The 27,196-nt window shown below is 40.9% G+C and overlaps 2 protein-coding genes across 2 annotated transcripts in view; one reads left to right on the top strand and one right to left on the bottom strand.

Annotated features, from left to right (window-relative positions):
* kirrel3l (kirre like nephrin family adhesion molecule 3, like) overlaps positions 1-668 on the bottom strand; it is a 28,463-nt gene extending 27,795 nt beyond the window's left edge. The window contains exon 1 of the mRNA XM_063199964.1: positions 629-668. Within this exon, the coding sequence (XP_063056034.1) occupies positions 629-668 (40 nt within the window). The remainder of the gene's footprint in view (positions 1-628) is intronic.
* Positions 669-5,379: 4,711 nt separating this feature from the next.
* The window catches only part of nphs1 (NPHS1 adhesion molecule, nephrin), a 36,402-nt gene continuing 14,585 nt past the window's right edge, over positions 5,380-27,196 (top strand). The window contains 20 exon segments of the mRNA XM_063199965.1: positions 5,380-5,465; positions 5,871-5,974; positions 6,660-6,860; positions 8,998-9,120; positions 9,632-9,754; positions 10,087-10,168; positions 12,797-12,900; positions 13,689-13,813; positions 14,141-14,312; positions 14,999-15,156; positions 16,744-16,885; positions 17,304-17,428; positions 18,053-18,224; positions 19,175-19,313; positions 20,282-20,448; positions 21,858-22,013; positions 22,683-22,814; positions 24,189-24,310; positions 25,533-25,692; positions 26,571-26,733. Of these exon segments, the coding sequence (XP_063056035.1) occupies positions 5,380-5,465; positions 5,871-5,974; positions 6,660-6,860; positions 8,998-9,120; positions 9,632-9,754; positions 10,087-10,168; positions 12,797-12,900; positions 13,689-13,813; positions 14,141-14,312; positions 14,999-15,156; positions 16,744-16,885; positions 17,304-17,428; positions 18,053-18,224; positions 19,175-19,313; positions 20,282-20,448; positions 21,858-22,013; positions 22,683-22,814; positions 24,189-24,310; positions 25,533-25,692; positions 26,571-26,733 (2,756 nt within the window).

The raw sequence follows: 27,196 nt of genomic DNA on the forward strand, positions 1-27,196 counted from the left end.
AATTTTCCCAAGACTAGGAACAGATCTATCCACTGTTTTCAGATAGGCATGCATGTGCCGTGTTCAGTAGGATAATATACCCAGTTATAGGGCCTATGTTACAAAGGCTCTTTATTGTAATTGACGTGTTTGTTTTATTGACAGCTGACGCACAACACTTGATAAGCACGTTGGCTCAAAAATCTTTCGAACCATTCGTGGGTGTTCGTATATGAAATAGCTCACTCTAGTCATGTTGGCAGTTCATTTATTGCAAAACGGCATTGTAATTCTTCGCATGTTTGGGGAGTGTTGAACGTTTAAGATGCCCGTAAGTTGAGGGCGCGTGTTGTGCATGCATTCGCCTGTCCGTTTTCAATAACCTCCGATTAACGCGGTCAGAATAGGAATAGCCTACGGTAAAAACAAACCGCGGGGTCGCGTTTATTTTGTAGGCTACTGATGAGCATCCTTTTCCGGACAGACCAAACTTCATGTAAAGTCAGATAACAAGCTTTACCGCACACCCATCCGCGTCCGATTTTATGCCTTCAAATCGCAAGATTTGACGCTTAGAGACGCTGTATACAATACAATAGCCAAAAAAGCCTGTGCTGTTAAGTTAAAATTGTGTTATTGGCTGTCTTACCTGTTCCAATGAGGCAAACGATGAGCCAGAATTTCATCATTTCCACTTCGCTTAGTCAGCAGCAATGCGAAGTACCGACTTGGCGTGGAATCGGGTGCCCTGCGGCTGTCAGTAAAGCTTTTACGCGCGTTTCATTTACGGTATGTTGGGCTTCAATCTTTATTTTTCAGCCCCCAACTGTAGTTTTGCACAGGCTTGCTTACACTGGTGTCAATGAAATTGCTCCTGTATCTTGGTGTTCGTCATTTGCAAACTATTCAGAGTGCCTCTTCTTCGTAGAGTCCGGTGTCCCATGCTGCAATGCGTTAGAGTGCGGAGAAGTCCTCTATTTCTGCAACAAAAGGGACAACAAATTCCTCGTCCGTTTTGCCTTCTTTTTGTCCACCTTACCAATCCTTCATGGCATATTTAACTTAGTCCGGGAGTAGGTGCACCCAGCTGCGCGGGAAGTAAGATTTATTTTTATGACTCTTGTCTATGTTGAGATGCGGAGAGTCGGAGACCCAATCATGCGCCGACTTCAGTGGTAGCGACAGGCATGTAATTGCACTGGCTTACAACACTGCACGCGGGCTGCTGTTTCAACGTTCAGTCCTAGCAGCACATCTCCCGCGTGGAAGGAGATGCATTGCACAGCAATGGCTCAATTCTCCCCCCACCCACTTCATGCTGACACGAAGTACAAACTATTTCACCCGATTGAACAATGAACAAGTTCACAGAAACGTCTCTTGTTCCTATGCTCTTCCACTTTGTTAAATTGACCATTTTCTGATTCTGCTGTTTTCATTTTGAAACGTTAACCGCAGATACCTATGGCACCAAGTAATAAAAAATGTCATTCAATTCTCCAATTCAATTGTAACACTTTGTAAATATAGGCCTATAGGCCTACCATGTACAGTGGTATAGTTCAACATTCATTATGTCCTAACATGTCACTCTCTAAATAGTATACTAAAATCATTGTAAGATATAGTCTAGGCCTACTCAAAAGACACTTCAGGCAGCTCTTCCATGGGTGGAAACAATGTGAGTAGAGAGAATTTATTTTCATGTAGAAAAGTCAGTCTTGGAGGGGTGAGTGACCTACGGTACTAGACATCATGGCTTGTTCCTCTTTCTATGTCTTTTTTTCAGCAATGCATGTCCATACAAGCTGCGCCAGCTCTCACGGTTTGAAAAGAACACCCTAGTTCCATCTTTCATGGTAAATAAAAGTGCCTTTGAAACAAAAGGATAAAACACACTGCATCCTTTTTTCCTTCTCCACCCCCTGCTGTTGCAGCCTATGGGCACAGTCAGACACCATGTGGGCAAATTCCCAGCTCTCTGCCGGCAGAGGCAAAGTAGTTGGAAACAGAGAGTAGAGATGAGATGTATGGCTCTTTGACGGGATCCGGATCATAGTGGCTCGTACCTTTCAAAGAACCGTTCAAAGAACTGGCTCTTTTGAATGATTTTATTATTATTATTATTATTATTATTTATTCAGTGTTATGAAGATAGCATTTTTTTCACTCCACCTCTAAGTCAATTTGTCCAAACAACAACTGATTGTCCCTTTCCTTCTAAAAATGTTTTTGCCCCTGTCTGAGGCAGACACTTGTGTTTTTACCCCCAAATTAAATAGGCACCTGAAGGTCACATGTTCTAAACAAATGAAAAACGAACAGAAAAAAACTAAAAATTGTAGCTCTCAGCTCGGATTCGGCTCACATCATTCACGTCTAAACCTGTTCAAAAGAATCGAGTCATTCACCAGCATCACAGCTCTACAAAGTAGTTGGAAATGGAGAGGTCAGGAGGGGTCAGGCTGTGGAGGACGATGAATGGAACTGTGTCGTCTTTTCTTCTTGCAAAGGCAACATTCTACGTCCCATTGCATTGTGTAAGCTGTTGCATCGGGTTGTAGGCTTATATCTTAAGGTTTTTTCCCATTTTTTTCCTTTTGGTTATATGAAGGTACTTTCATCATTTAACAGTATGTGCACTGTAGCCTATATGGGCTCTGTATTCTGCTCGGCTTTAATCAGTGTGTCAGTGGGGTTATAAGAAATCCAACCATTAATTAGCTAATTATAAAATGTGTATTTCAAAAGGGGATTATAAAAACTGGCAGAACTGCAACCCCTCCCCCAAAAGATTAGACTTTTTCTACAGCAGTAAAAAGTAGTTTTAGAACACCACACTACCCCCAACAGACGTTTTACTGCCATCCCAGCTTAATCGGTTTCAATTTCAGTTTTAATGTATGAACAATAGGGTACATTATACAGCTGCCTTTTTTATCCAAAGCAACCGAAAAGACCATAAACTGCATGGGAAAGTGGATCTCTGCTCCGGTCAAGCCGTTATTGGATGGCATGCATATTGTTTAAACAAGGGGCAGCTAAGATTTCCAATAATATATTAAAACTAGAAGCACTCAGAGAGCGCAGACCTTCGCCAAGGAAGCTGCTTGATACATTTGACTATGTTACACCCTATGTCTTTCTGCATTCTTTTTGTGGAGTCCCCGCAATTCAATTCCTGGTCACTAGGGGCGTCTAGATATATAGGACAGCAATGGTGAAGAATCTTTTAAAAAGTCCTGGTTCCAGTTCATGATCTGGATCACCACCAGAATTTAATCACTTGTTCCTTGGGTCAATACTAACAAGTCCACAAAGTTTTGTCCAAATTAGTTGATTCGTTTTTGAGTTATCCTGCTGAAAGAATCTTTAAAAAGTTCTGGTTCCGGTTCGTGATCTGGATCACCACCAGAATTTAATCACTTGTTCCTTGGGCCATTGCTAACAACTCCACAAAGTTTCGTCCAAATCAGTTGATTGTTTTTTGAGTTATGCAAACAAACAAACAAACAGACAGACAGACAAACCAATGCGACCGAAAACATTACCTCCTTGGCGGAGGTAAAACCATGAAACCTGGCTAAGATAATCGATCATAAACAGGTTACATCAGGGTCATTCTGATGAGTATAAATGAGTGCTTCCATACTTTGACTTAAATATCTTGCAGAGATGGGATTCCAAATATGTCAGAAACAGCTTTCAAATAGTTCCATGCATTCTCAAATCAATCAAAGAAGTGTCTATATACAAATGGATGCAAACGTGCATTCCTATCAGTGGTTCCCCCAGAAATTTTGAAGTATTTTTTTTTTTTTGGCTAAGCAACTTTAGAAATTACATTCACAACGTGACAACTTTATCTTTTCAGGGGACCTAGTCAAGGTGGTAGGTGTTTCTTGTCAAGGTGGCCGCCTTAGGAATAAAGTGCTGGGGGAAACCCTGGCTAATGTAGGCCTAATACATGTGTGGACAGGTCATTATTCTGTCCACTTAGTCAGATATTTCCCATTACATTCGCTCCAAGAACAGGAGGACTGAGCCAATCAGAGACGCATTTCTACGAGAGCTGGAAGAGTGAGCCAATCAGAGACGCATTTCCACGAGAAACACGGAACACCCTCTCGTTTCTCCACAAGCCACCTTGCTGGCTTTCAAAAACGGCTTGAAACAGAGCAACCAGAACGTTTTTTAAAACAGGACCAACGCGTAACACATTCAATAACAATGGGGAACACAGCAATATTAATCAAATGACGTTGAGAGGCCATCTTTAAGTCTTGCTGTTCAGTTCATGCCTCTTAACCATTTCAAGGTGTTCATTATCCATTAAGTAGATTTGGCTTTTGCCTTCATTATGAAAGGTGAAGAGCGATAGGAAAGTAGAAATAGTGAAGGGCTGAATCTGCCCGAGCCGGATTCAAACCAGTCCCCAGGCCCCCAGGATTCAAAACCGAAGTCCCCAGGCCATCAAAAATGTTGCCCACATTGCATTACACTGTACCACAGCCCCCACCTAAATCCCTCCATTCTTAATGATCGAGATACAGATACCATGTGCACCTTGGCACCACACAGCCAAGGTACAGACCACACAGCCGAGATACAGATTCAGGTCTTTGTCAGGTGTACACTGTAGGGAGTTCCGCAGATATTGCCAAAATTCCTGAATTTGTATCTCTACACTGACCTTTTCCAGTAAATGAATAAATACATGACTGAAAACAAAGGACTTTACTTACCTACACGTACATGGTAGGTAGTATGATGTCATCTCTTGTCTAAAATTTGCCCTAACATGTAAAAAAATGTTTTCAATGAATCAAAATATCAGTGTAAAATGTTACTTCTTTGCTGCACTTAAACAAAGCAGTGTGTGGATGTGTGTGTGTGTGTGTGTGTGTGTGTGTGTGTGGGGGGGGGGTTTACATTGAAGTGCCTCACTAAGTCAATTTCTGATGATTCAGCCTTAAAAACCCAGACATACTACCAACACTGTTTACTTTTCATTAAGGTAGCAGGATCCTCCCCACTGTCTCTGCCCCGCACGTCACATTATGGGTGCGACTACTTCCTCCCGCCTTTTGCTGTGTCCTTCTTCCTCACGATGGAAGGCTCAACTATCATCAACGATCAAAGTATTAATTTAATATCTTGCAAAAACACAATTCAAAAGTATTTCTCTCACTTGCAATTCCCCAGCCGCCTAACGATTGCTCTGTGTTGAATGACAGTGGGGGGTAATATATATTTTTTAATCCAGGGAGGTGGGGTGACACCACATCAAAGCAAGAGGTCAGAAGCCACAGGAAAGGATCAGAGGTAGGAGTTTGACTTGCACCCTACAGGACTACTCACATCACTTCTGTCCACAATGCCCCTATGTGGCCAAGAAGCATGCCAAGCTCCAGTCCTGAGGGTTCATTCCATCAGAGGGTTTGGAAGAACCAGTGGTGTCTGCAAACTGCTGAAATACTCCACTGGTAAGATGATCACATAATGGCCTTTTAGAGAATAACTGCTGATTTCTTCCAGGTGTCTTCCAGGTGTGTGGTTGCTACTCTTTGTGTGACAGATTTTAGATTCAGGTGATTTTCTCCAGATGTTTTTGTCTTGTTTTAATCCTTTTGTTGTTCGAAGACCTCACCATACCTGTTGGTTCTGTACTTGGGAACATAATTTGTGAAGAGGGTAATGGCACAGGGAATGATTGGTTGAAAATGTTAAAAGTCTTGGCGCTTATTTACATTATCAGATAAGACCTCTTCAGTTCCCACTAGAAGGCAATGAAGCAAATCTTTATCACACACACTATTATTAAAAAACACTACAGAGTAAGTATGCATTATCATTTTAGTATCTTATAAATGTACCAATGTGTTTTTCAGGCACAGAAAACCTGATCTGTTTCATCAGCGGGCGAGGAGGATGAGGTATTGTGGAACACATCCAGGATCCAGAGGTTTACTGTTGGTTGTTACACTCATTTTGGGTATGTTTGCAGCTCCGCATCAGAGTTACTGGTTACTACACTGTTGTTCTGCCAATATAATGAAAACAACACCTTGTAATGCCTCTAATGTTAAATGTTAATGTTCCTATAAGTCTCTACTGTATGTCCAATTGCTGAAGGTTAAACACCAGTGTCAAAGTCCTCAGCAGAATTATAGACCAATGAAACAAAAAAAACTTTAGGAACACTTAAATGTGCATTGTGTAATATTTTTTGCAGTTTCTTTCCAGAATTCATGCTGCCCATTCACAAATCTTACAGTTTCACAAATATTTACCAAAACCATCAAATCCCAGGTATTCATTGTGACATATAAACATTTTGGCTGCAAAACTACTGCAATTTTGTCTACTAGTAAACATTACGGTAGTTTATTCATTAAATAAATATCCATGAAAAGATCAAATTTGGCAAAATGCAGCACAGTTTTAATAGGGGCGCCTCCAATAATTTTGGGCCCTATGAAAGATTCGAATTTTGGGCCCCTTAAGGGCCCTTGGAATTGGGCCCTTAGAATTTGTAACATCCTTACCCCCCTAGCGGCACCCATGGTTTTAATAGGCAGCATAGTTGCAATAATTACTCTAACCACCATCCCACACAGTGCACCTTTCAGTAAAACCTCTAACAAATTGCAAAATTTCAAATTATTTCCCTCCCACAGTGCATGGTACGCAGGCACAGCAAGCTTTCAAGTCACCACCTCGCAATGTGACTGTGCAAGCGGGGGGCCGAGCTCAGCTGAAATGTCAGGTGTTGAGACAAACGGGCGTGGTGCAGTGGGTGAAAGACGGCCTACTGCTGGGCCCCCGGAGAGACCTGCCGGCCTTCCCAAGATACACCATCACCGGAGACAAGAGGAAAGGTATGACTAACAGAACAAAACACCTCCCACCACCGTCAACCCCCCAAAAAATCCCTCTAATCGTAGTAACAGTAGTGACACAAATCTGACTGTGGTGACAGATGCTGCAACATGATCTCCAAAAATTCTGTGCTCCTGGACACGGATGTTAAGGGCACAAAATCCGTGTCCAGGAGCACGAATTTTGCCGAAATTCCGTGCTCCTGGACACGGAATTGTTTTCCGTGCTTCTGGACACGGAATTATTTTCTGTGATGGACACAGGGAAGTGCTCTCTGTATAGGCTAATCCCACAGCTCTATGTTTCCACAGTCTTGTGTTTTCTCAGGATTTTTCTAATTTCAAATATTTTTACTCAAAAAACCCATTTCCCACTGCCAGGTTAGGGTTAGGGATTGTTTTGGTCTGGGCACAGCTAATTTTCTTTCATTCATTATATGAATTTGATAGCCTAGCAACCAACTGGAAAAGATATTTCTCAAAAATATGTCTTTAATGACAGGTTAAGGTTAGGGAATGTTTTGGTCAGGGCACAACTTAAATTGCTATAGCATTATTTTGTTTAGGATTAGCATTTGGTATGTATTTTCTAATGGTAGAGTTACACAGTGCTGTGGTAATAACCTATAGAACGCAATTCCGTGTCCAGGACCACGGAAAACAATTCCGTGTTCAGGAGCACGGAAAACAATTCCGTGTCCAGGAGCACAGAATTTTGGCAAAATCCGTGCTCCTGGACACGGATTTCATGTCCTTAACATCCGTGTCCAGGAGCACAGAACTTTTGGAGATCAGGCTGGATTGTTCTACATGTGACTGAATTGTGCCGGTTAAAGAAACATTATAAGACTTATTATTATTCATCATGATCCAGTGAGGAGCATTTGGAGGCTTTTCAATTCAGTTTATTCGTCAGACTCTTGTCCACAGTCACACAAATACAGAAAGTACAGGTAGACATAAAAAAAAATACACATCAGGACAGACCAGTCTAATTAGACAGGAACCACACACAGAACAAACAAACGGACAAAAAAAACAATATAAAAGAATTAAGAACTATACAGACACTTCATTCAGTGAGCTCTCAGCCTGGATGAGTACCTTGCACTACTGACAAATGGATTACTGAGTGCTACCATGATGTTGTTGGAGGAATCATCCAGGCACTGTGCAAATTATTACGTTTCTTAAAAGTGCATGCAGTGTGCTTACTCCTGCATGCACAAACATCTGGCTAGCACTACCACCTCTGCGGACCTTAAGTAAAATTCTTAGAGCATCGTTGTATGCAACTTGTAGTTTCTACATACTGGACTTTTTGTAAGAAGTTCAGAGGTGTGCAGTGTAGAGTGATGTGCAGCATGCCTTGAACAGAGTCACTTTAACAATGTAGGCCTACATTGTCACCACGCTCAGACACAAAACAATATAGGACATGAATATGTCCCCTGGTCTCAGGGTGAGATGAGGGAGTTATCTCTATGGGAGAAGCTCATTGGCTATCGACCTGTGACGAAGACTCAGTAAAATCACTCCTGAAAGGTTGAAATCGCGCTGAGGGCAGGGACACCCACCGCCTTTATAACCGCGGTCCCAAAGGTGCGAACTCACTTTCTAGTCACGTTCGCTTCAGATGTGGCAAGGAGGGTGTAGCAGAGAGATGGCTCCCTCCTCTCACTCTAAGAACCGGGGACATATTCATGTCCTATTGTTCTTATTCGTAAGACTGGGTCACCATCTCTATGGGAGCCAGCAATCTCTCTCGGATTGCATGCCGACTGACCACATGAGTACAGTATGTCGGACACATTTTGAGTGATCAGGAAATATAATTGTAAATATTGTTCACACTGTTTGCAGTTTGTTTTTTTTCTAATATATAATGGCGATATTATTTAATTCCATCAGTAAACTTTTCATTTTTAGTCAATTGAAATGATTATGTCCCTGCTTAGGATAGCGGGTTATTATTATAAGCCACAGTAACTGTAATGTAGTCCTAATGCTGTTTATTTACTTATAAATAAGCATTCATGAAAAAATCACATTGTGAATGGGAAACATAGGGGTAGGCTTAGGGTCTATATATATATATATATTTAAAATATACCACAATGATGCACTTACCTTTAAGGTGAATTCCACCTACTGATCGTGGATATCACCTTGGAGGATGACGCCCCGTACCAGTGCCAAGTTGGCCAATCATCCAGCAGTCAAGGCATCATCTCAGAGCCTGCTTGGTTAACTGTACAAGGTAAGCAAGATCACTTAAACATTTAAGACTGTTAATAATAAATTGGCTGTGCTGGAGAAGGCTTTGCATATATAGCAGTCATTAGCCTTCTTAACAGAAGCATTTAAATTGCCATATTCCATCAAGATGGTCATCAAATATTTGGTGGTCTGGTCTTGGGATGGGGCACGATTTGGGGAAAAAGCTTAAGGAGCCTATTTATATCTTTATCATCAAGGTCAGATTAAGATTTATCACCCCAGCTTGGGAAGACAGTGTCATAATTACATGCTAGAAATTAAGGATAACATGTCTACTAACTGTGCTCAACACGGCAGATGAATTTTTCAATATTGTACCTTGTCACAATTCTGCAACCAGGGCCCCCCTGGCAGATGTAGGCCTCTAGGCAGCAACTATATCCAGCCTGTGCGATAGTCCGGCCCTGTTATCATATTATCATTTCTGATTCTGAGATACAATAACGTGTATCTTGACGCCCTGGTGTTCCAATTTTGTACCCTTTTTCTAGTTCCTCCAAAGAAGCCTTCTATTGAGTTTGAGTCAGCACGACCTTGGATAACAGGTAAAGAATACACAGTGACGTGTACAGCTCCTGATGCAAAACCTGCAGCAGAAATCACTCTCTTTAAAGGTAAGTAATCGTCCAAGTTTTTTTTTTTAATCATTTTCTGCATGTCTCCCTCAATTTCAGACACCACACTGGCCCCACATAGGCTACGTAATAGCATGAATGGAGTATATTATTTGTCTTTAGGCCTACATTTACAAACTTGTCAATTACTACCAGTCTGCTGAACCCTTCAGGCAGGGATGACTAGTCCTGAAACGATCTCACTGTAGAAATGCATGAGTAACTATACTTCATTTTGTTTAAATCAATTTCAAAATTGGTCACATTACAGTGCATCCCATCCGCAGATTCTTAACGTATTGTATAAAAGTCTCCCTGTTCATCTGATTTAGATGGAATAGAACTTACAGACCTGGACCCAGTAACTTTGCCTGGCTCAGAGGATAAGCTAATTGACACTCAAGTTGAAGTGAGGTAGGTGCAGCCGCTCTCCGCTGATACGATAATACGGTGAGTCTTTGCTGTATAAATGCAGTGAAACACTTTTCATGTTGTAGTCTGGTTTGCCAGGCGGAATTTGAATGGCTAATGATGACTAAATTTGACATAATTTGAATGGCTATTGATTACTTTCTTTCTGTCGTAGGCCAGTCAATCTAGCTCTAAAAAGGCCCAAACCCGGGACGAATTGCAATAGTAATGGTTCCTACTTTTAAGTGATCCTTAAACCCCCTTGTATCACATATTAAAAATCTACAGCTTTATATTTAGTGGAACATACTTTTTTCAAGGTCAAAGTTGGCAGATATCCCATTCATTTCTCCATAAGGAGACAATATAGGAGATACAAGGTGAATAGGGTAACATTTTAAACTATAACAAATTCATTTGAAACTTTCACAGTTAGTAACTCACACTCAGGCCATCCATTTTTGTATTGCAAGTTTTCTGAAATATGATGATGAAATATGCAAATGAGGTCATATGTACTGAAATATGTGATAAAATCTGTGGTAACAGACCAAGCAGAAAACAAATTGCAATAGAAATGGTTCATACATTAGATTGATCCTTCAACCCCTCTGCATCACACATTAAAAATCTACTGAATGGCAAAATGCATAGGAAATCTGCTACTTCTGACCTTTTTTTCATATGTGATGTAGGGTGGATTAAGTCTCAATAAAAAGTGTAAATCATTACTTTTGCAATTTGTTTTATGTTTTGCCTGTTGTTGCATAATTATAACATATTTAATTAGATGTGATTTGCATATTTAATCATCACATTTCAGACAACTTGCAATACAAAAATGTTTTTCTTTGCTTGAGTAAATTACTGTGAAAGTTTGAAATTGATATCTCATTGTTTAACATTTTAGCCTATTCCCCAAATATCTCCTATATTGTCTCCCTATGGGAAAATGAATGGGAAATCTCCAACTTTGACCTTGAAAAAAAGTATGTTCCACTAAAGCTGTAGATTTTTAATATGTTATTTAGACATACCTAGGGATTACAAAAAACTTGGAATGATTACTATTGCAATTTGTCCCGGGTCAAACGCTAGATTGACTGGCCTATCTGTCTTTTCTTTCTTTCATTCATCAAAGGAGCTACAGGGAAAAATAGTTCAACTTTACACAGTGCCCAGCAATAATGGAAATTAGCTATATAGCTATAATCTGGCACAAGCCATCTTTTTACTTCTGTAATCATTGTGTATTGTGCATGGTCCCTGTTGAACTAAACTAAATAAACTAAACTAAACTAATGAATACACCCCTTTTAAAAAAAGGGTTTTGGGCAATATGTCAGCAAACACAAAAGATATCCCCACCGTATGCATTTGACTAAGTTTGATAGTCAAGCTGTGGAACAACTAACATAACAGAAAAGTTTTTAATATGAATTATACGTACACCCCAATGAAAGTCTCAGCGAAAAGATACATTTTATTAATTGAAAATGTAAATAAATTGTGTGTTTATTGACATATTGTTCAAAATGTTACTGAGGTGAATTTTAGGACTTAATTAGTTTTCCATCGGATTATTGGCTATAAAACAAAGAGCAAACCACTTCCCATTTCTGGCAGTAAGCAATGGCACCACATCCAAGAGAAAGTGTGTTTTACACCAGAGAGGTCAATGCTATTCGAAGACCATCAAAGCTTTACTTATTAGTATAAGCACTGTATCTAAAGTGGTCCTCACAGACACCTCCACATAGTCCACAGACTTTAAAACGTCGTGGAAGCAATTGTTGATGAGAATGGTTGAAGAAAGTATGCTAGTTTACTGCAGTGCACCGTGTAAACGCAGTGACAGTCCCTGGAAAACCTAAACTAACGTTGAATACCCTTTCAAAACCACCTCAAGTGTCGTTAACGATGTCGTTACCAATGAGAATTGAATTCTTGAGTTCTGTTCTGAATTACTCTCCCTCTTCACAGGTTCACATGAGAAAGCACACACACACACACACACACACACACACACACACACACACACACACACACACACACACACACACACACACACACACACACACACACACACACACATACACACACACACACACACACACACACACACACACACACACACACACACACACACACACACACACACACACACACACACACACACACACACACACACACACACACACACTTAACACAACATCTTGTATGGGCAACTAGCAATTTATTAGGCAACTCTTTTTGGTGGCTGTAGTGGTCAGACACATTCATTCCTATGGAGGCTGGTGCTGGCAGTTTCACCTAAAATAGTATGTTTGGAAAGCTCAGAATATATTGATATTTTTGTAAACCTCATTTGCTCCATCTCTGACATACAATATCGGTTTCTGTTATACAACATCTGTTGTAGAAATGCATTTGAAGAGTTTGTGTAAATATTCTGAGAGTATACGTTTTAAACCTATATAAAATGCATTTTGCAATGCAATGCAAAACAATGCCCAATACAAAAATGGATAAACAGTATGTCATTTTGCAACAAACCTCTTCATTTACTAATGTACTTTGCCTTTCCTTGCGGTTCACATGCACATTATCTTCCCCATTTTCTTACTTCAGAGTAAAGGCGCACAGTACGGATGATGGGAAACATTTAGTCTGCAAGGCTACGAATCCTGCCCTACCTGCTGGTGTGGAGGACACGAAGGTGATGGCTGTTTACTGTAAGTAGTGACTGTTTCTTTAAACAGAGATGGCATATTGATAAATGAATATATTTAAATTATTTTATTTTATTTTATTTATTATTATTTTATTTATTGTAATTTGTAAATGAACAATTGTAGTAGAATACTCACATTTTAGAAAATATCAGGAACTGCTTCATGCACTCTCATACACATTTCATTCACCTTTTCCACGCACACAGTTCATGCTATCCCATACACACAATCCCACACACACAATACAAGACCCCCCGCACACGCACGCACACACACGCACGCACACACACACACACACACACACACACACACACGCACACACGCACACACACGCACACACACACACACACACGCACACACACACACACACACACACACACACACACACACACACACACACACACACACACACACACACACACACACACACACACACAGACAATCAATACTTGTTCAGCAGAGGGATTAGTGCCAGGGGTCAGGGGTTTTCATTACATTCTATCTATTGGGTTTGGGGCCCTTGCAGATGGCTTTCTCCTGGCCCTGGCCAAAGTTTTCAACATCCCAGAATGCACTGAATGCACAGAAACACTGTCCAGATATGTCCAGTCATACTGTAGGCCAATAGTTAGTCTTGCATCAATTTTCTGTGAATAATCAGTGAACTGTTAGTTCAGGACTATTCTAGGGTTTGTTTCCCATTCTCTTAGCGTCTTGGTGGGTATTGCTTTAGTCCTCCATTTTGAATTAAATATCTTTTTATTTTCTCCTCGGATACGTCATTTCAGTCCCCCCACCAGCACCTGTGATAGAGGGCCTTGATAGCAACACCCCCGTCATTGCGCGCACAGCCTTGAAGCTGATTTGCCTGTCACGTGGAGGAAACCCTCTGCCATCTCTTCAATGGACAAAGGTTAAATTAATAACTAGAGTGCCATGTTTCTCAGACTTGTTCTGCCATTACCCCTTCATATGGGTAATATATGTTGTCGTGTGTGTGTGTGTGTGTGTGTGTGTGTGTCTGTGTGTGTGTGTGTGTGTGTGTGTGTGTGTGTGTGTGTGTGTGTGTGTGTGTGTGTGTGTGTGTGTGTGTGTGTGTGTGTCTGTGTGTGTGTGTGTGTGTGTGTGTCTGTGTGTGTGTGTGTGTGTGTGTGTGTGTGTGTGTGTGTGTGTGTGTGTGTGTGTGTGTGTGTGTGTGTGCGTCCGTGTGTTTTAATAATTGTCTTTTCATTGGTTGAAGGATGGGAAACTATTATCGCAAAGCTGGGAGGAGGATGCTTCTGCTCAGATATCCAGGAGCAGGCTTTCCCTGCAGGTGACAGCGGGGGACAACCAAGCCGTTCTACAGTGTGAGAGTATCAACCAAGTGTCTCGGGCGCCTGTCGTCGTCAGTGTAACGCTTACTGTCCACTGTGAGTTCAGTTTTGTCACATATCTGGAGGACAAAGTCCATCTGTATAAGTCCATCCACTTGGTGGCCATCTCGGCGATGGCTCGGGCCAGTTATTATGGGCAGCTCTTTCCCTGCTTTCTCATCCATAGAAAGCCATTACGGGATTGATAAATACAGTCCCCTCCAAAAGTTTCGGAACAAGACAAATTATCTTGTTTTTGTTGTGCACGTACATATACAATACATTTTGGTTTAAGGCTAAAAGATGAATATGAAACAAAAGTTCAGAATGTCAGCTTTGAAGTCCTGGCATTTAAATCTAGATGTGTTAAATAATTTTGCATTCATCACTATTTGTATGACACCACAGAATTTGTAGGTGAGCAATAGTATTGGAACATGTTTTGTATTGGATCATGTTTCCAATAGTATTGGAAAAAGTTTGTGTGTTCATATAACAGTATGTTGTGATGCAAAATGTTAAGTCTTTGACCTCTTCCAGCATAAACTATGGGGGAAAGGGACTTTATGTTCAATAAAAGCCTCAGCAGAAGGGTAAAGTGAAAAAATGGATTGTGGTGGTAATTAAATATACTGTACATGAAGAAAATTGAACATTTCCAAGGTGAAGTGTTCTTTCTTTAATCACACAAAATGTAATACAATGAAGAATTATTAAATGAATATATTCATGAATATTTTCAGTTGAGCCGGCCGATGTGAAAATACTTGGAAAGCTTGAGGCAGTGGAGGGTCAGGCGGTGAAGTTGTGCTGCCAGTCAAGTTCCAGCAATCCACCTGCCAACATACACTGGTGGTTGGGAAACAGGGAACTTGGCACAGCAGTTAATTCTTCGTCAGAGGTGAGTACATGGTAACCTGACTCTCGCCAGATGAATTTGTTCCTGCTCCACAAACATATAGAGCTACGCCATATATGCGGGGGCCAATTGACCTGTTTAGTGTTGGTAAACAGATATGACGTCATTTGGCTGTGTGCGCATCGTTGGAGCAGAATCGACCACGCACCGTTCAATTGTACAGAAACAAGCCAGGTGTTTTTTTTTTCGAAATAAGAAAACCGATGGTCACGATAACTGCACATATGCAGTGGGTACCACAGACACGGGCATTCCTGATGATGTCCTCAGTCAAGTCAGTAGTTTAATGTCTTGTAACAACAAACATCTCATATGCTTCTGGAACAGCCTCTTCCCTCTCAAAATAGCATAACAAGTGTACTTTTTGGAATCTTTATTTTTTATCAACGTACACTCTTCAGGACAGCAGGTCTTCTCTCTTTAGGGTCTGTTTGTGTGTTTGTGTGTTTGTGTTCACAGCCAGTTTTACATTCAGCCTCCCCACAATTTTACCCATGCCTGCAGTTCCCCTATCAGCCGCTGTCAACAAAGCGCAGCCCATTCATTCTGAATGGAGTCTGCACTCCTCCGTTGGCGCCCCTAGAGTGCAGTACCACCCGGAAGAGTGGAGTCTCTCGTAATACCCTTAAAACCTCTCTGGTGTGTTTGAGTGTGTTTGAGTCAACGATGTGCACGCATTCAGTGAGGATGTTGATTCTGAACGGGTCAATACTACAAAGCTGGTTCAGGAGTAAATCAGGTTAAGTTAAGAAGTAGATCATCTAATAGAAGAGTCTGGAGTCCTCACTTTCTTAGAAAACTCCAGGCTCTTCTATTAGATAATTTACTTCTTAACTTAACCTGGTTTACTCCTGAACCTGCTTTGTAGTATAGGCCCCAGGTCTGCAAAGGTGTGGTTTTCTAAAAAAATAAAAAATAAAAAATCCATGCACATATTTGCATTGCACTTTCATTTCATTCGAAGTGTTTACATGATATTATCAAAACGTAATTAAAGGGGAGATTCTGTCAATTTCAATATGCTGTTGTATTGCTCACGCTACCCTTGACTTGTCAGTACCCGGTGATGCTGCATTTTTGTGGCTCAGCCCTTTCCGAGATCTGAGCTATTCTAATGGGGGCAGACTTTGTTCACATTAAAAAACCTTCTTAACATAGTGTAGGCCTACTCCAAATATTATCTCAAAAGGTATCGCTGTTTACTAGTTGTCAGTTGCATAACCTTTTGAATGTTTTTGGATGTTTTTTTTTTTAAATGTAAACAAACTCTGCCCCCACTATAATGACCAGGATCTCGGAAAGGGGTGGGGGAAGAAAAAAAACATCCAGGGTAGTGTGACTATTACAACTGCATGTCAAAATTGGCAGAAGTTATCCTTCAAGTTTTTTCTGGAATTCAATTGAGTAAATGTTCCATGTAACTGAGGCCAGTGTCTCAAGCTGATTAAATTTTGATGCTGATCTGAACTGGGCCGACAAGAAGGTTTACGCTAGTGTTTCTTATCAGGGGCGCTGGGAAGCACTAGGGGCCGTCTGTGCTCTGTGAATGCTGTTGTTTATTTGTTACAGGGAGAAAATGGAGGCATGACTACCTGGTCCAACCTTACACATGTAGTCTCACGGGAAGACAATGGTGCCCAGGTCATTTGTGAGGCAGTCATCGATGCCATGCAGTTTTCCACAAGCAGATTTAAAACACTCAATGTGTTCTGTAAGTGAAGTTCATTTATAGAGCTCACTTTTCTGCTTTTCCATTTCAAATATTGCACTTCCAAATACTTGTCCTTCTCATTGACCTCTCACCAGTGGCGGTTGTTCTACCTATTTGGGGGCCCTTGGCAAAATATACTGTAGACGTACGTAGCAGGCTTGTACGAAATTCCGAATGGAAAGAATTTCAATTCAAAATAATGGCATAATACGAACACTAGGTGGTGCCATTACCTTGAATTTCTTTGAATTTAATCTAAACCACCCATTGAAAGTACATAGAACACCACCACCTAGTGTTCGTATTATGGCATTACTTTGAATTGAAATTCTTTCCATTCGGAATTTCGTACAAGCCTGTTACGTAGCCCTCTTGAATTATTTTTTTGCATTGGTAAAACCGTCTCTGCCTCTGTCAGATTCACCTCAGAGGGTTTGGCTGGATAACGCGCCTGAAGGTGTGACTCTGCAGTCAGGGCAGCCTCTGAGCCTGCTGTGCCTGGCCAGTGGAGGGAACCCAAGAGCTCAGTTGACATGGTTTAAGGTATGAATGGATGTATGGAAATTGACAAAGATCACATTTGTTATAAGATGTTTTTTTTGGGGGGGGAGGGAAGAAAGTTGTTTAGCCAAACATTTATGACCAATGAATTACAAAGAGAGGTCAATTTTAGTCAGTCATTTGTCACTGAGCTCAGTGCTACCAATTCTCTTATTCAATTCAATTTCAATTTATTAAGGACCATGTACAATTAAAATATAAATGTCACCATTGTGGGCAGTTATGAATAAGTGGTTAGGGCGTCAGACTTGTACCCCAAAGGTTGCCGGTTTGACTCCCAACCTGCCAGGTTGGTGGGTGGAGTAATTAGCCAGTGGTCTCCCCCCATCCTCCTCCGTGACTGAGGTACCCTGAGCATGATACCGTCCTGCGATACCAATGGCCCTCTGTAGAGGAGTGTTCAAGGCAGTGATGTGGTTTAAGCAGGGACGTTCTGTTGGGACTAAGAAAATATTTGGTTTAAACTTCGGTGCATCTCTTTCTGGCATCGACCAGTTGCAAACTGAGGGAGGTGGGTTAACCATGCCATTTGGAAACGTTATTTGTTATCGTCTTGGTCAGACCAGAAACTTAGTACGAGATTTGAAAGTTCACACTCTCTTACAGGATAGGAAACCAGTACAGAGCGCCTCGAAACAAGTTGCCTTGGAAAGAGGTGTGTCCCTGGAGCACAGATTCATCCTGCAGCCCAGTGATAACTTGGCTACGTACCGCTGTGACGCCACAAACAAGGCCAACACCAGAGGAATCTCAGCACAGACACGCCTTAGTGTACAGTGTAAGAAATGCATGTCACTATGTCACTGTCAGTGTTGGGACACATTACTTTTTGTTGTAACACAGTAATGTAAGTCAATACAGGAGGGAAAGTCTGTAATATATTTGTTGCAATGTCACTTGAGTTAGTCACTTGAGTTGCAATATATTTTACATTAACCTGGATTTTAATGGTGTTGAGTGTGGTGGGTCAAAAAAGAAGGTATTCTGGGGGCGCTGTGGCGCAGCGCACTAATCGCCCCACATTTGGGCTTGCATGCCCACCCACGGGGACCCCGGTTCGAGTCCGGCTGTGATCATATCCCGATCCCCCCCTGTCTCTCTGTTCCATTCGCTTCCTGTCGCCATCTTCGACTGTCCTATTGAATAAAGGCATACAAGCCCCTAAAAATATATATTAAAAAAAGAAGCTATTCCGTAACCTGCTAGTTTTTAGTGTGCATGCAGCTGAAACACCTTGATGGGAGGTGAAAGAGTCATGACGAATGAGCTTGATTTACACTCTAAATTGCCAGATCCATGATGCTCACACTACCCTATGTGTTGCAAAATTTCAAACTCCCTTGCACAGCTAAGGTCAGGTGCTCGTATGTACGCTGTTTACACATACTGTATATGTTTTTGAAAATCGGTTTCGGCCTCTATGTAAACATGGAGTTTTTTATTTCCTTTTAAAAATATCCCTTTTAGGGGGTTAAAATGTAACAATGGTGTTTTATTTGTACATGTTTATACATGAAACGGATAAAAAACTATCCATGTCTAAAAATATCCACATCAGCCAACCAATCAGCATTAAACCACAAAACTGCTTGTTAAAACCTGTCTAGGGGTCTGATTCTCGCTTCGGGTGCGATAGGTCCCGGGTTCAACTCCCGGACGAGTCCCCAATATGTTACATACACACATTGATTTGTTTAATATGTCTTCATGCATTTTTTCCCGGTGTAGTTCCTCCCATAAAAGTTGAAATCACAGTGGTGGATCAAAGTGTCCTGCGAGCAGGGGACACTGTGACTTTGCTCTGTTTATGTGGGAGCAGCAACCCAAAGGCCAAAATCTCCTGGACTGTAGGCCTCAACAGGTAACTGTGCACAGTCTACTACTTGATCTAGTTCAATGAACTAATAGTCAAAGAATCGTCTATTCGAGTAAGATACCCCAAACATCGCCCTACCCAATCCAAAAAAGTGTGCTCAAGGTCGGTCTCATAAGGGGGCGTTGTCCCCTCCTTTTTCTTCTTTTGTTTTGTAAACAGTCCCTTCTCTCCACAATGTCCCCGTTGGGAACCACTCCCCCCTACAATGGCAAAGTGCAACTACACTTCTTGTCAAGCTTGAGTTTATACTGAAAATGGTCTTCATTACACCTCATTTATCTTGTGACAAAGCCTTAGGGTCCAAATATGTCCCATTTTAGACAAATTGCTGTGTAAAATTTGCAGTAACTACAATACCCAACCTAATACCAAGGCTTTGAAGGCATTTTCGTCAGTTTCAGGCGTAGCCTAGTTACTACACTTTACCTTTGGGGCAAAGAGATCCTCTAAGGAAAAGATCCTCAGAAAAGCTTGCTGTTCTCCTCAGTCAAAAATACTAAACGGATGCAATCTTTTGGGAAAAGCACAGCAGTGGTCCCAACAGAAATATATTTGAATATCAGATATATTCTGTGTCTGTGTTGTGCGTAATATCAGATCCACACCACCACAGCTACACACACTTCACCCTACTACCATCTGGCCGCAGATGCAGGTGTATGCACACACCCATCCCAGCTATACAGTACGTATAAGAAATAGCTTCTTTCTGCCCATTAATTCCCATACACATACATAATGAACCACTCCTTCACGCGCCATCTCTTTTTTCAACCTGTGTTTTTTTTTAATGCGGATCATTTTTAAACCTTTTTTTTAAGTTTTCATTATGAATGTTTGAATTTCTGAGCACATGACAATAAATACCTTGTATTATTTTATACTTAAGTTAACCTGTCTGAACTGAAATGACTTAAAAGTTGAATGTTCCTCTCTTTGCATTGCAATAGTGGGCTGAGCGGAGAAGAAAAGCCCAGCAGGCGAGCTGAATATGGCGGAGTGTCATTTCATAACACTCTGAAGCTCACTCTCACCGACCGACACCACCAGGAGAGAGTCACCTGTAAGGCCTTCAGTGAACTTCTGTCTGAGGGAGTAAGCTCTGTCTACACACTTAATGTACACTGTGAGTATAAATGGGTAACCTCCGCCGCTTTCCTGTAAATCCCTGTAGGTCCCATTCTCACCCTTGCCATGGTTGAATTGGTCTTGAACAAGGCACTTTACTTCAACTAAATAGATATTGCAGGCTATTGGTTACAGCCTGGACGCAAGGCTTAGGACCACCCTTGGTGGTCTGTTGCAGAGGAGGTCCAGATGGTGGAACTGGCCAGTGAAGAAGCAATGCCACATGAACATGAGTTGAGTTCCCCAAAGGTTTCTGTGTTGATGGAACCTGTTGCAGGACCATGTGCTAAAGGCTGTGTATTTTCCCTTCATGAGAGGAAGGTTCGTTCACGATGCCTGTCTAGTCTGCCTGGAGATTGTGTAAGCTTGCCTTGCCAAGTGTGCGTGCCACCTCAGCCTTTTAAAAAACCTTGACATTTCAATAATAATCAATCCTTTTGCCTGTAAGCAATGACTCCTTCTATTCAGCGTGCAGTAGGCTTTGATGGTGTGTCACCTGGAGCACACTCACTCAAGGTTGATTTATTGTGTGATGTGCTTCAACTTGAGATCCTTCGCCAGGTCATTAGTTTTGACTTGGGACTTGTCTGTTGTATTGCAGGATTTGTGTGACTCCCGGTTTGAACGGTTTGCTTCAATAGACATTAACTTCTTGTCTCACAAAAAAGGCACTTTTGCTCCCCCTGGCTTTAGTGAAGCAAGTGTCAGACATTCATGCGTTATCATGTATCAAAATTGCATAAACTTGTATTTTTTCGCACACCTCAGCTGGCAGGTGCGTCGAAGATGGCCCATGGGTCACTCAGCAGACAATTTGAAAAAAACTCTCACACACTGACCATTTCGTTGTTTTTCTTTAATACAGGACGTTTACCTAATGAAGGTCTAGGTCAGAAACGTGTATCAAAGAAAAGCGGCAAAATGGTCAGTGTGCAGGAGTTTTTTCAAGTTGTCGTAGGAGGCACAACAAAAGCAAGCTATCACTGTACTGCTTAGGTATTACATAAAATATTGAATTCCCCTTGAAATATCATGATTGTGTGTATAAGACATACTGTATTTCTAGGGAATACTTGCTCATGCTTCATGTGTACAAATGATGCAGAGGTTTTTATTCTTCTTTAACATTTGATGCCTTTTATTGCCCCCGTCCTTTTATTATTTCATATTCATGAATATCCCCCAGAACAGTAATTTTGCTCAGTTTTGATGACTGATATGTTTTCTTTGTGCTGTTTTGAAAATGACACAGTAGTTTTCACACTTCACCTAGTGCCACAACTTCAATGGAGTTGGGGTTTGTAGTTTTGTTTGTATTCTGGGCAACAAACAAATAGTTGACATGGAATTTGAATTTACAGTAAGATGTCATCTGTAATTGTGCACTTCTTTACACTGCCTGTCTAGACCCTCCTAAGTTTAGCGCTGCTATGCCCAAAAACGTCCAGGCTCGAGAAGGTGATGTGGTTCATCTACCTGATCATGACTTCATCGTGTCCGCAAATCCCGAAGTGACAGCATGTGACTGGATTTTTAATGGGAAGAGGATAGCTGAAGAAGAAGGTAAGAGTAGTAGGCTACACATAATGTGGCGAGTTAACTGTATGAATTGTGACATCAACATGGTGAAAAATGTTTTGAAGGCAACTGCATGCAAATCCACTGGTTCCATATTCCCCTCATGCTTAGCCAAGGCTTATCTAACATGCAGTACGCACAGTATGTGCACAGGACCGAATCACTGAAACCGATTATTTATCTGTTACAAGTTTTTGTGATGTTATAGATTACAATGTGTTTTACAGGCTGGGGTGGGTGGGGGTGTTAGGCCAGGGATATGCTTGTTGTTTGCACTTTATACGATAGGTATCATCTAGGGGGCAGATAGCCAACTGGCCTCTGATTTATGTTTTTCACCATTATTTGACGGTACCACGAACTCAAAATGATCTCAACTCAACAAGTTCGGAAGATCACCCCTCTTGGTTTTGTCAATAATGTACAGTACGGACGCATCTGCATACCTTGTGTGAGGTGTTTTCCCCCACACAAAAAATTACATAAAATTCACATGGCAACGCGTTTGTGCACGAAATGTGCCCGTGCACGTGTTATCCTACAGCAAGCACATTCCCGGCCTTAATGAACATGTGAGTCACACATGTTCTTACCAACAGGAAACAGCTTATAAAAGCAGTATGAAGAGGATTGACTAAAACTTTTTTTTTATAGATTTGAAATACAGTTTGAACAACTTCGTCCTCAAGATCAGAAATGTCTCAAGACATGATGTTGGAGAGTACAGGGTGGAATGCTCAAATGAGGAGGGACGGAGCCACTTCTTAATCCACTTACACATCTCTTGTAAGTACAGTCATATGGCAGAATATACAGTTGAGGACAATATTATTAGCTGCCTCCTTATTTATTGAGAAAGGGTACCATATTGACGATGAATAATTAATACTATCATAATACTATTAATAGTAATTAACCAATAATACTTTTCATTTTTGCAATTCAGTGTAGCCATTAAAAATAATCCAAATTCAACTTATTGGACATTATCCTAGTGTAGTGTATTTGCTTCCGGAATAACAAAAACTTCTTAATAATGGTCATTTTCACTGACAAAATCAAGAAAGATGTCTAATTTCAGGAGTGGGGCTAATAACATCATCCTCAACTTTACATGCAATGCAATATTGTAAATGCAGCTCCCCTGGCCACTGAAAAAGCAACGTGTCTGGTTCTGGTCTTGTTCTGATGTACTTTTGCTACTTTAAAACAGTTAAGCATATCTAGTATGAATGTGCATATAAAAGTGCAATGCCGCTTTTACATTTGCTTAGGATAAAATCCTTACTCCGCATGGTTAAGCAGGAATTATTGAATATGATGTTGCAGTGTAAAACATTAACAAGTATATATATATATGTGTGTGTGTGTGTGTGTGTGTGTGTGTGTGTGTGTGTGTGTGTGTGTGTGTGTGTGTGTGTGTGTGTGTGTGTGTGTGTGTGTGTGTGTGTGTGTGTGTGTGTGTGTGTGTGTGTGTGTGTGTGTGTGTGTGTGTGTGTGTGTGTGTGTATACAGCCGAGGCAAAAATTGAGAGACCACTTCGAAATTTTCAGTTTTTCTGATTTTGTTATGGATAGGTATGGGTTTGAGTAAAACAAACATTGGTATTTCATTCTATAAACTACCGGAAACATTTCCACCGAATTTCGAAAGAAAATTGCCATTTAGATCTTTTATTTGCAGAAAATCTCAAATGGTTAAAATGACACATAAGATGCAATGTTTCCAAAACCCCAAAAAAGGCAAAGAAAACTTAACTTAACTTAAAAACAACATAATAGTAATGTATTCCTATCCATAGCAGTATCAGAATTTCAGTGGTCTCTCAATATTTGCCGTGGCTGTGTGTATATATGAAGAGTTCAGATGCAAAACCCACTAAGTGCCTTTTCAGAAAATAATCTTATTTCATTTTTATTTAATACAAAGCTATCAAAATTGCACATTTTTTTTATTTTATTTATGTAATATAACTATTTATATGTATTATCAAGTACATGAATGTAATCTAGACCAACAACGGGGTTCTCTACAAATATAGAAGTGCAGGTCTTCAGAAATGGAGTTAGGGGGTTTTGCATCTGAACTCTTCATATATATATATATATATATATATATATATATAAATATATATATATATATTTCTTTGATGTCCCTCAGATGCACCAAGGATCAAGATGAAAGTAGAACGTGTGCATGTGGACCTGGGTGGAACCATTGATCTGATGTGTGAAGTGGAGGCCAACCCTGTCATCTCTGACATGTTCGCCTGGAAGTGGCTCGTATGTTTTAGGATGATTCAAAACTGTTTCCATTCTTACCTTTTTCCCCCAACCTTTGGTTGTGACATGTAATCTTCTTGCATGTACAGGGGTTAAACAATTTACATGCAATGTGTTGCCATTCACACCCCTCCCTTGTCCCTCCATTGTTCTCTTCCTCCGCTGATTGGCCAGTTGTTTGGCAATAATAGTGTTGTGAACGACTCAATTCTTTTGAACGGCTCCTAGACGTGAATGATGGGAAACGAATGAGGGGAGCCACTCTTGCGTTTTTTCTCCCGTTCATTTTTTTAAAATTAATTTTAATCATGTGACCTTCACGTGAGTACTTACATTTTGGGGAAAAGCCCAAGTGTCTGTCTCAGAGAGTGGCAGAAACAGTGTTTAGAAGGAGGGGGACAATCAGTTGTTGTTTGGACAAAATGACTATCTTCCTTGCACTGAATGAATTATTTAAAACCGTTCAAAAAGCCATTTTGTAACTAGCCTGATAAACCAATGGATTGGATGTCTAATTTAATGCAGGCAAAACATTTTGCTGTCCAGCAGTTGGAGCTGGTTTTCCAGGATATTTTGTAACAGCTCTTTGAAAGGAAGGAGCCCCTATGATCCGAATCCCCTCCGAGGACCCAACCCACGCGTAGTGCCTGCATCCCCCTGTCAGTTGATATTCCTTGTGGAATGTTTTTCCTTAGTTATCCAGAGCAGTTCAAAGATATCACACACATTTTTTTACCTAGGGCCCCACCAAATTGGCCCCCAAATGTCAGCCCTTCCATGGTAAATACTGGCAAAAACCATTCAAGTGGGCGCCATACCTATTTTGCCCCCAAATTAATGAGTCTGCACCTTTGACCACATGTTACTTATACTCTATAAAAGGCTCATGGACTAATTTACTTTCAAGATATCTGCCTGATGAACCGGTATACAGTACATGGCATCAGAATCAACACTTTGGCATCAAATTCTACCCAGTTGGTTCTACATATACATGTACACATTTTGCTTTGTGAATACACTTTTTAGTTACTTGCTCACTCACACACTCACACACTCTCTCTCTCTCTCGTGTGTGTGTGTGTGTGTGTGTGTGTGTGTGTGTGTGTGTGTGTGTGTGTGTGTGTGTGTGTGTGTGTGTGTGTGTGTGTGTGTGTGTCTGTGTGTGTGTGTGTGTGTGTGTCTGTGTGTGTGTGTGTGTGTGTGTGTGTGTTTTATGCAGGGGGATGCTGACATAGACTTGGAAGATCAGCATGTGGATAATGCAACTGGATGGCTGACCCTATTCAATGTCACTCGTGCCCACAGTGGGGCGTACCAGTGTGACGTCGACAACGGCATCTATCCTCCAGCCTCGGCCAGAACCGAGCTTGTTGTTTTGTGTAAGATAGTATTCATAACTGTAGTACAAGAACAGCAGAGAGAGCAAGATAGTATTCATAACTGTAGTACAAGAACAGCAGAGAGAGCAAGGGCATATCCAGCCCACCGTGAAAAAAAAGTGAAAATTTAGAAAATTCAGTATGTATTGTAAAGGAGATCAGTAAAGGAGTAGTAAATGAGATCACTCCTGTAAAATGTTTGGCCTTTTTATTCATTTATTGAGGATAGGACAGTAGAGATGATGACAGGAAGAGACAGGGAGCGAGACATGGTAGGGTAAGGAAAGGACAAGAAAATAAAGGTCCGCAACACTGTTAAATGCTCCCAAATATTTAATGGCACATTGCGGACCTTTATTTTCTCGTCATTTATCTTACGTTTGGTCCAGCACCTGTGCCACTGATGTGCGCGCATTCTTTGACTTTCAGGGTAAGGAAAGGACACAGTCCAGATAGACTCGAACCTGGGTCCACTCCCCACACGCTCATGGGGAAACAGGTTCAAGTCTGACTTGCATCCTCCCTCCCTGTTTCTTTCTGTCATAATGTCAACTGTCTGTTGTGTGTGTATGTATACATTGATTAATATTTGAAGAGTTCCATTGCAAAGTGGTCTATTCACCATTTTTGAATTTTGCTTTTCATTATTGGAAATGAGTGTTCATAAGTCCTATCATCTATGTATGAATTCTTGCCATTCAAATATTTTGAGAACATACTTTTAAATCCTAAATGCAATGCAATGCCCAATACAAAAATGTTGATTTCCCAAAAAGGTTATAAAATGGATATGTCATTTTGCAATGAGACTCTTCATTTAGGAATAAGATGACTTTTAGTATGTTTCCAAATTATGGAAACTTGACGTTGTTTGGCAGTTAAACCTCAGCTGAGGAAAGGACTTCAGTGGAGTAAAGTTGCCATCCCTGGTGATGACGCCAGCTCAGTGGAGCTAACATGCCAGGCGGAGGGCAACCCCACCGTGCACTTTCACTGGGCCAAGAATGGAGTGGACATGGACCTCTCTGGGGACTCCAAAAGGTCTGTAGATTTAGGTATAGTCTCTATTTCTGTGTTTATTACAAAGGCATGTTCATTACTTTACACGTACAGTGAGGAGAATAAGTATTTGATCCCTTGCTGATTTTGTTGGTTTGCCCACTAATAAAGACATGATCAGTATTTAAGGTTAATGATAATATGTATTCTAATATGGAGAGACAGAATATCAAAAAGAAAATGCAGAAATTAACTCTAAAGAATATATAATAATTGATTTATATTTAATTGAGGGAAATAAGTATTTGATCCCCTGCCAACCATTAAGAGTTCTGATCCCGCAGATCAAATGGCACTTCCAATCAACTTGTTATCTGAATTGAACACACCTGTTAATAGTAACCTACACAAAAGACACATTGAATCTGCAGAATCAGTCCATAGAATCAGTCAATCAATCAAACTAAACTCGCCAACATAGGACAGACCAAAAAGCTGTCAAAGG

The sequence above is a fragment of the Engraulis encrasicolus genome, chromosome 5, assembly GCF_034702125.1.
Source record: "Engraulis encrasicolus isolate BLACKSEA-1 chromosome 5, IST_EnEncr_1.0, whole genome shotgun sequence".
Lineage (NCBI taxonomy): Eukaryota > Metazoa > Chordata > Actinopteri > Clupeiformes > Engraulidae > Engraulis > Engraulis encrasicolus.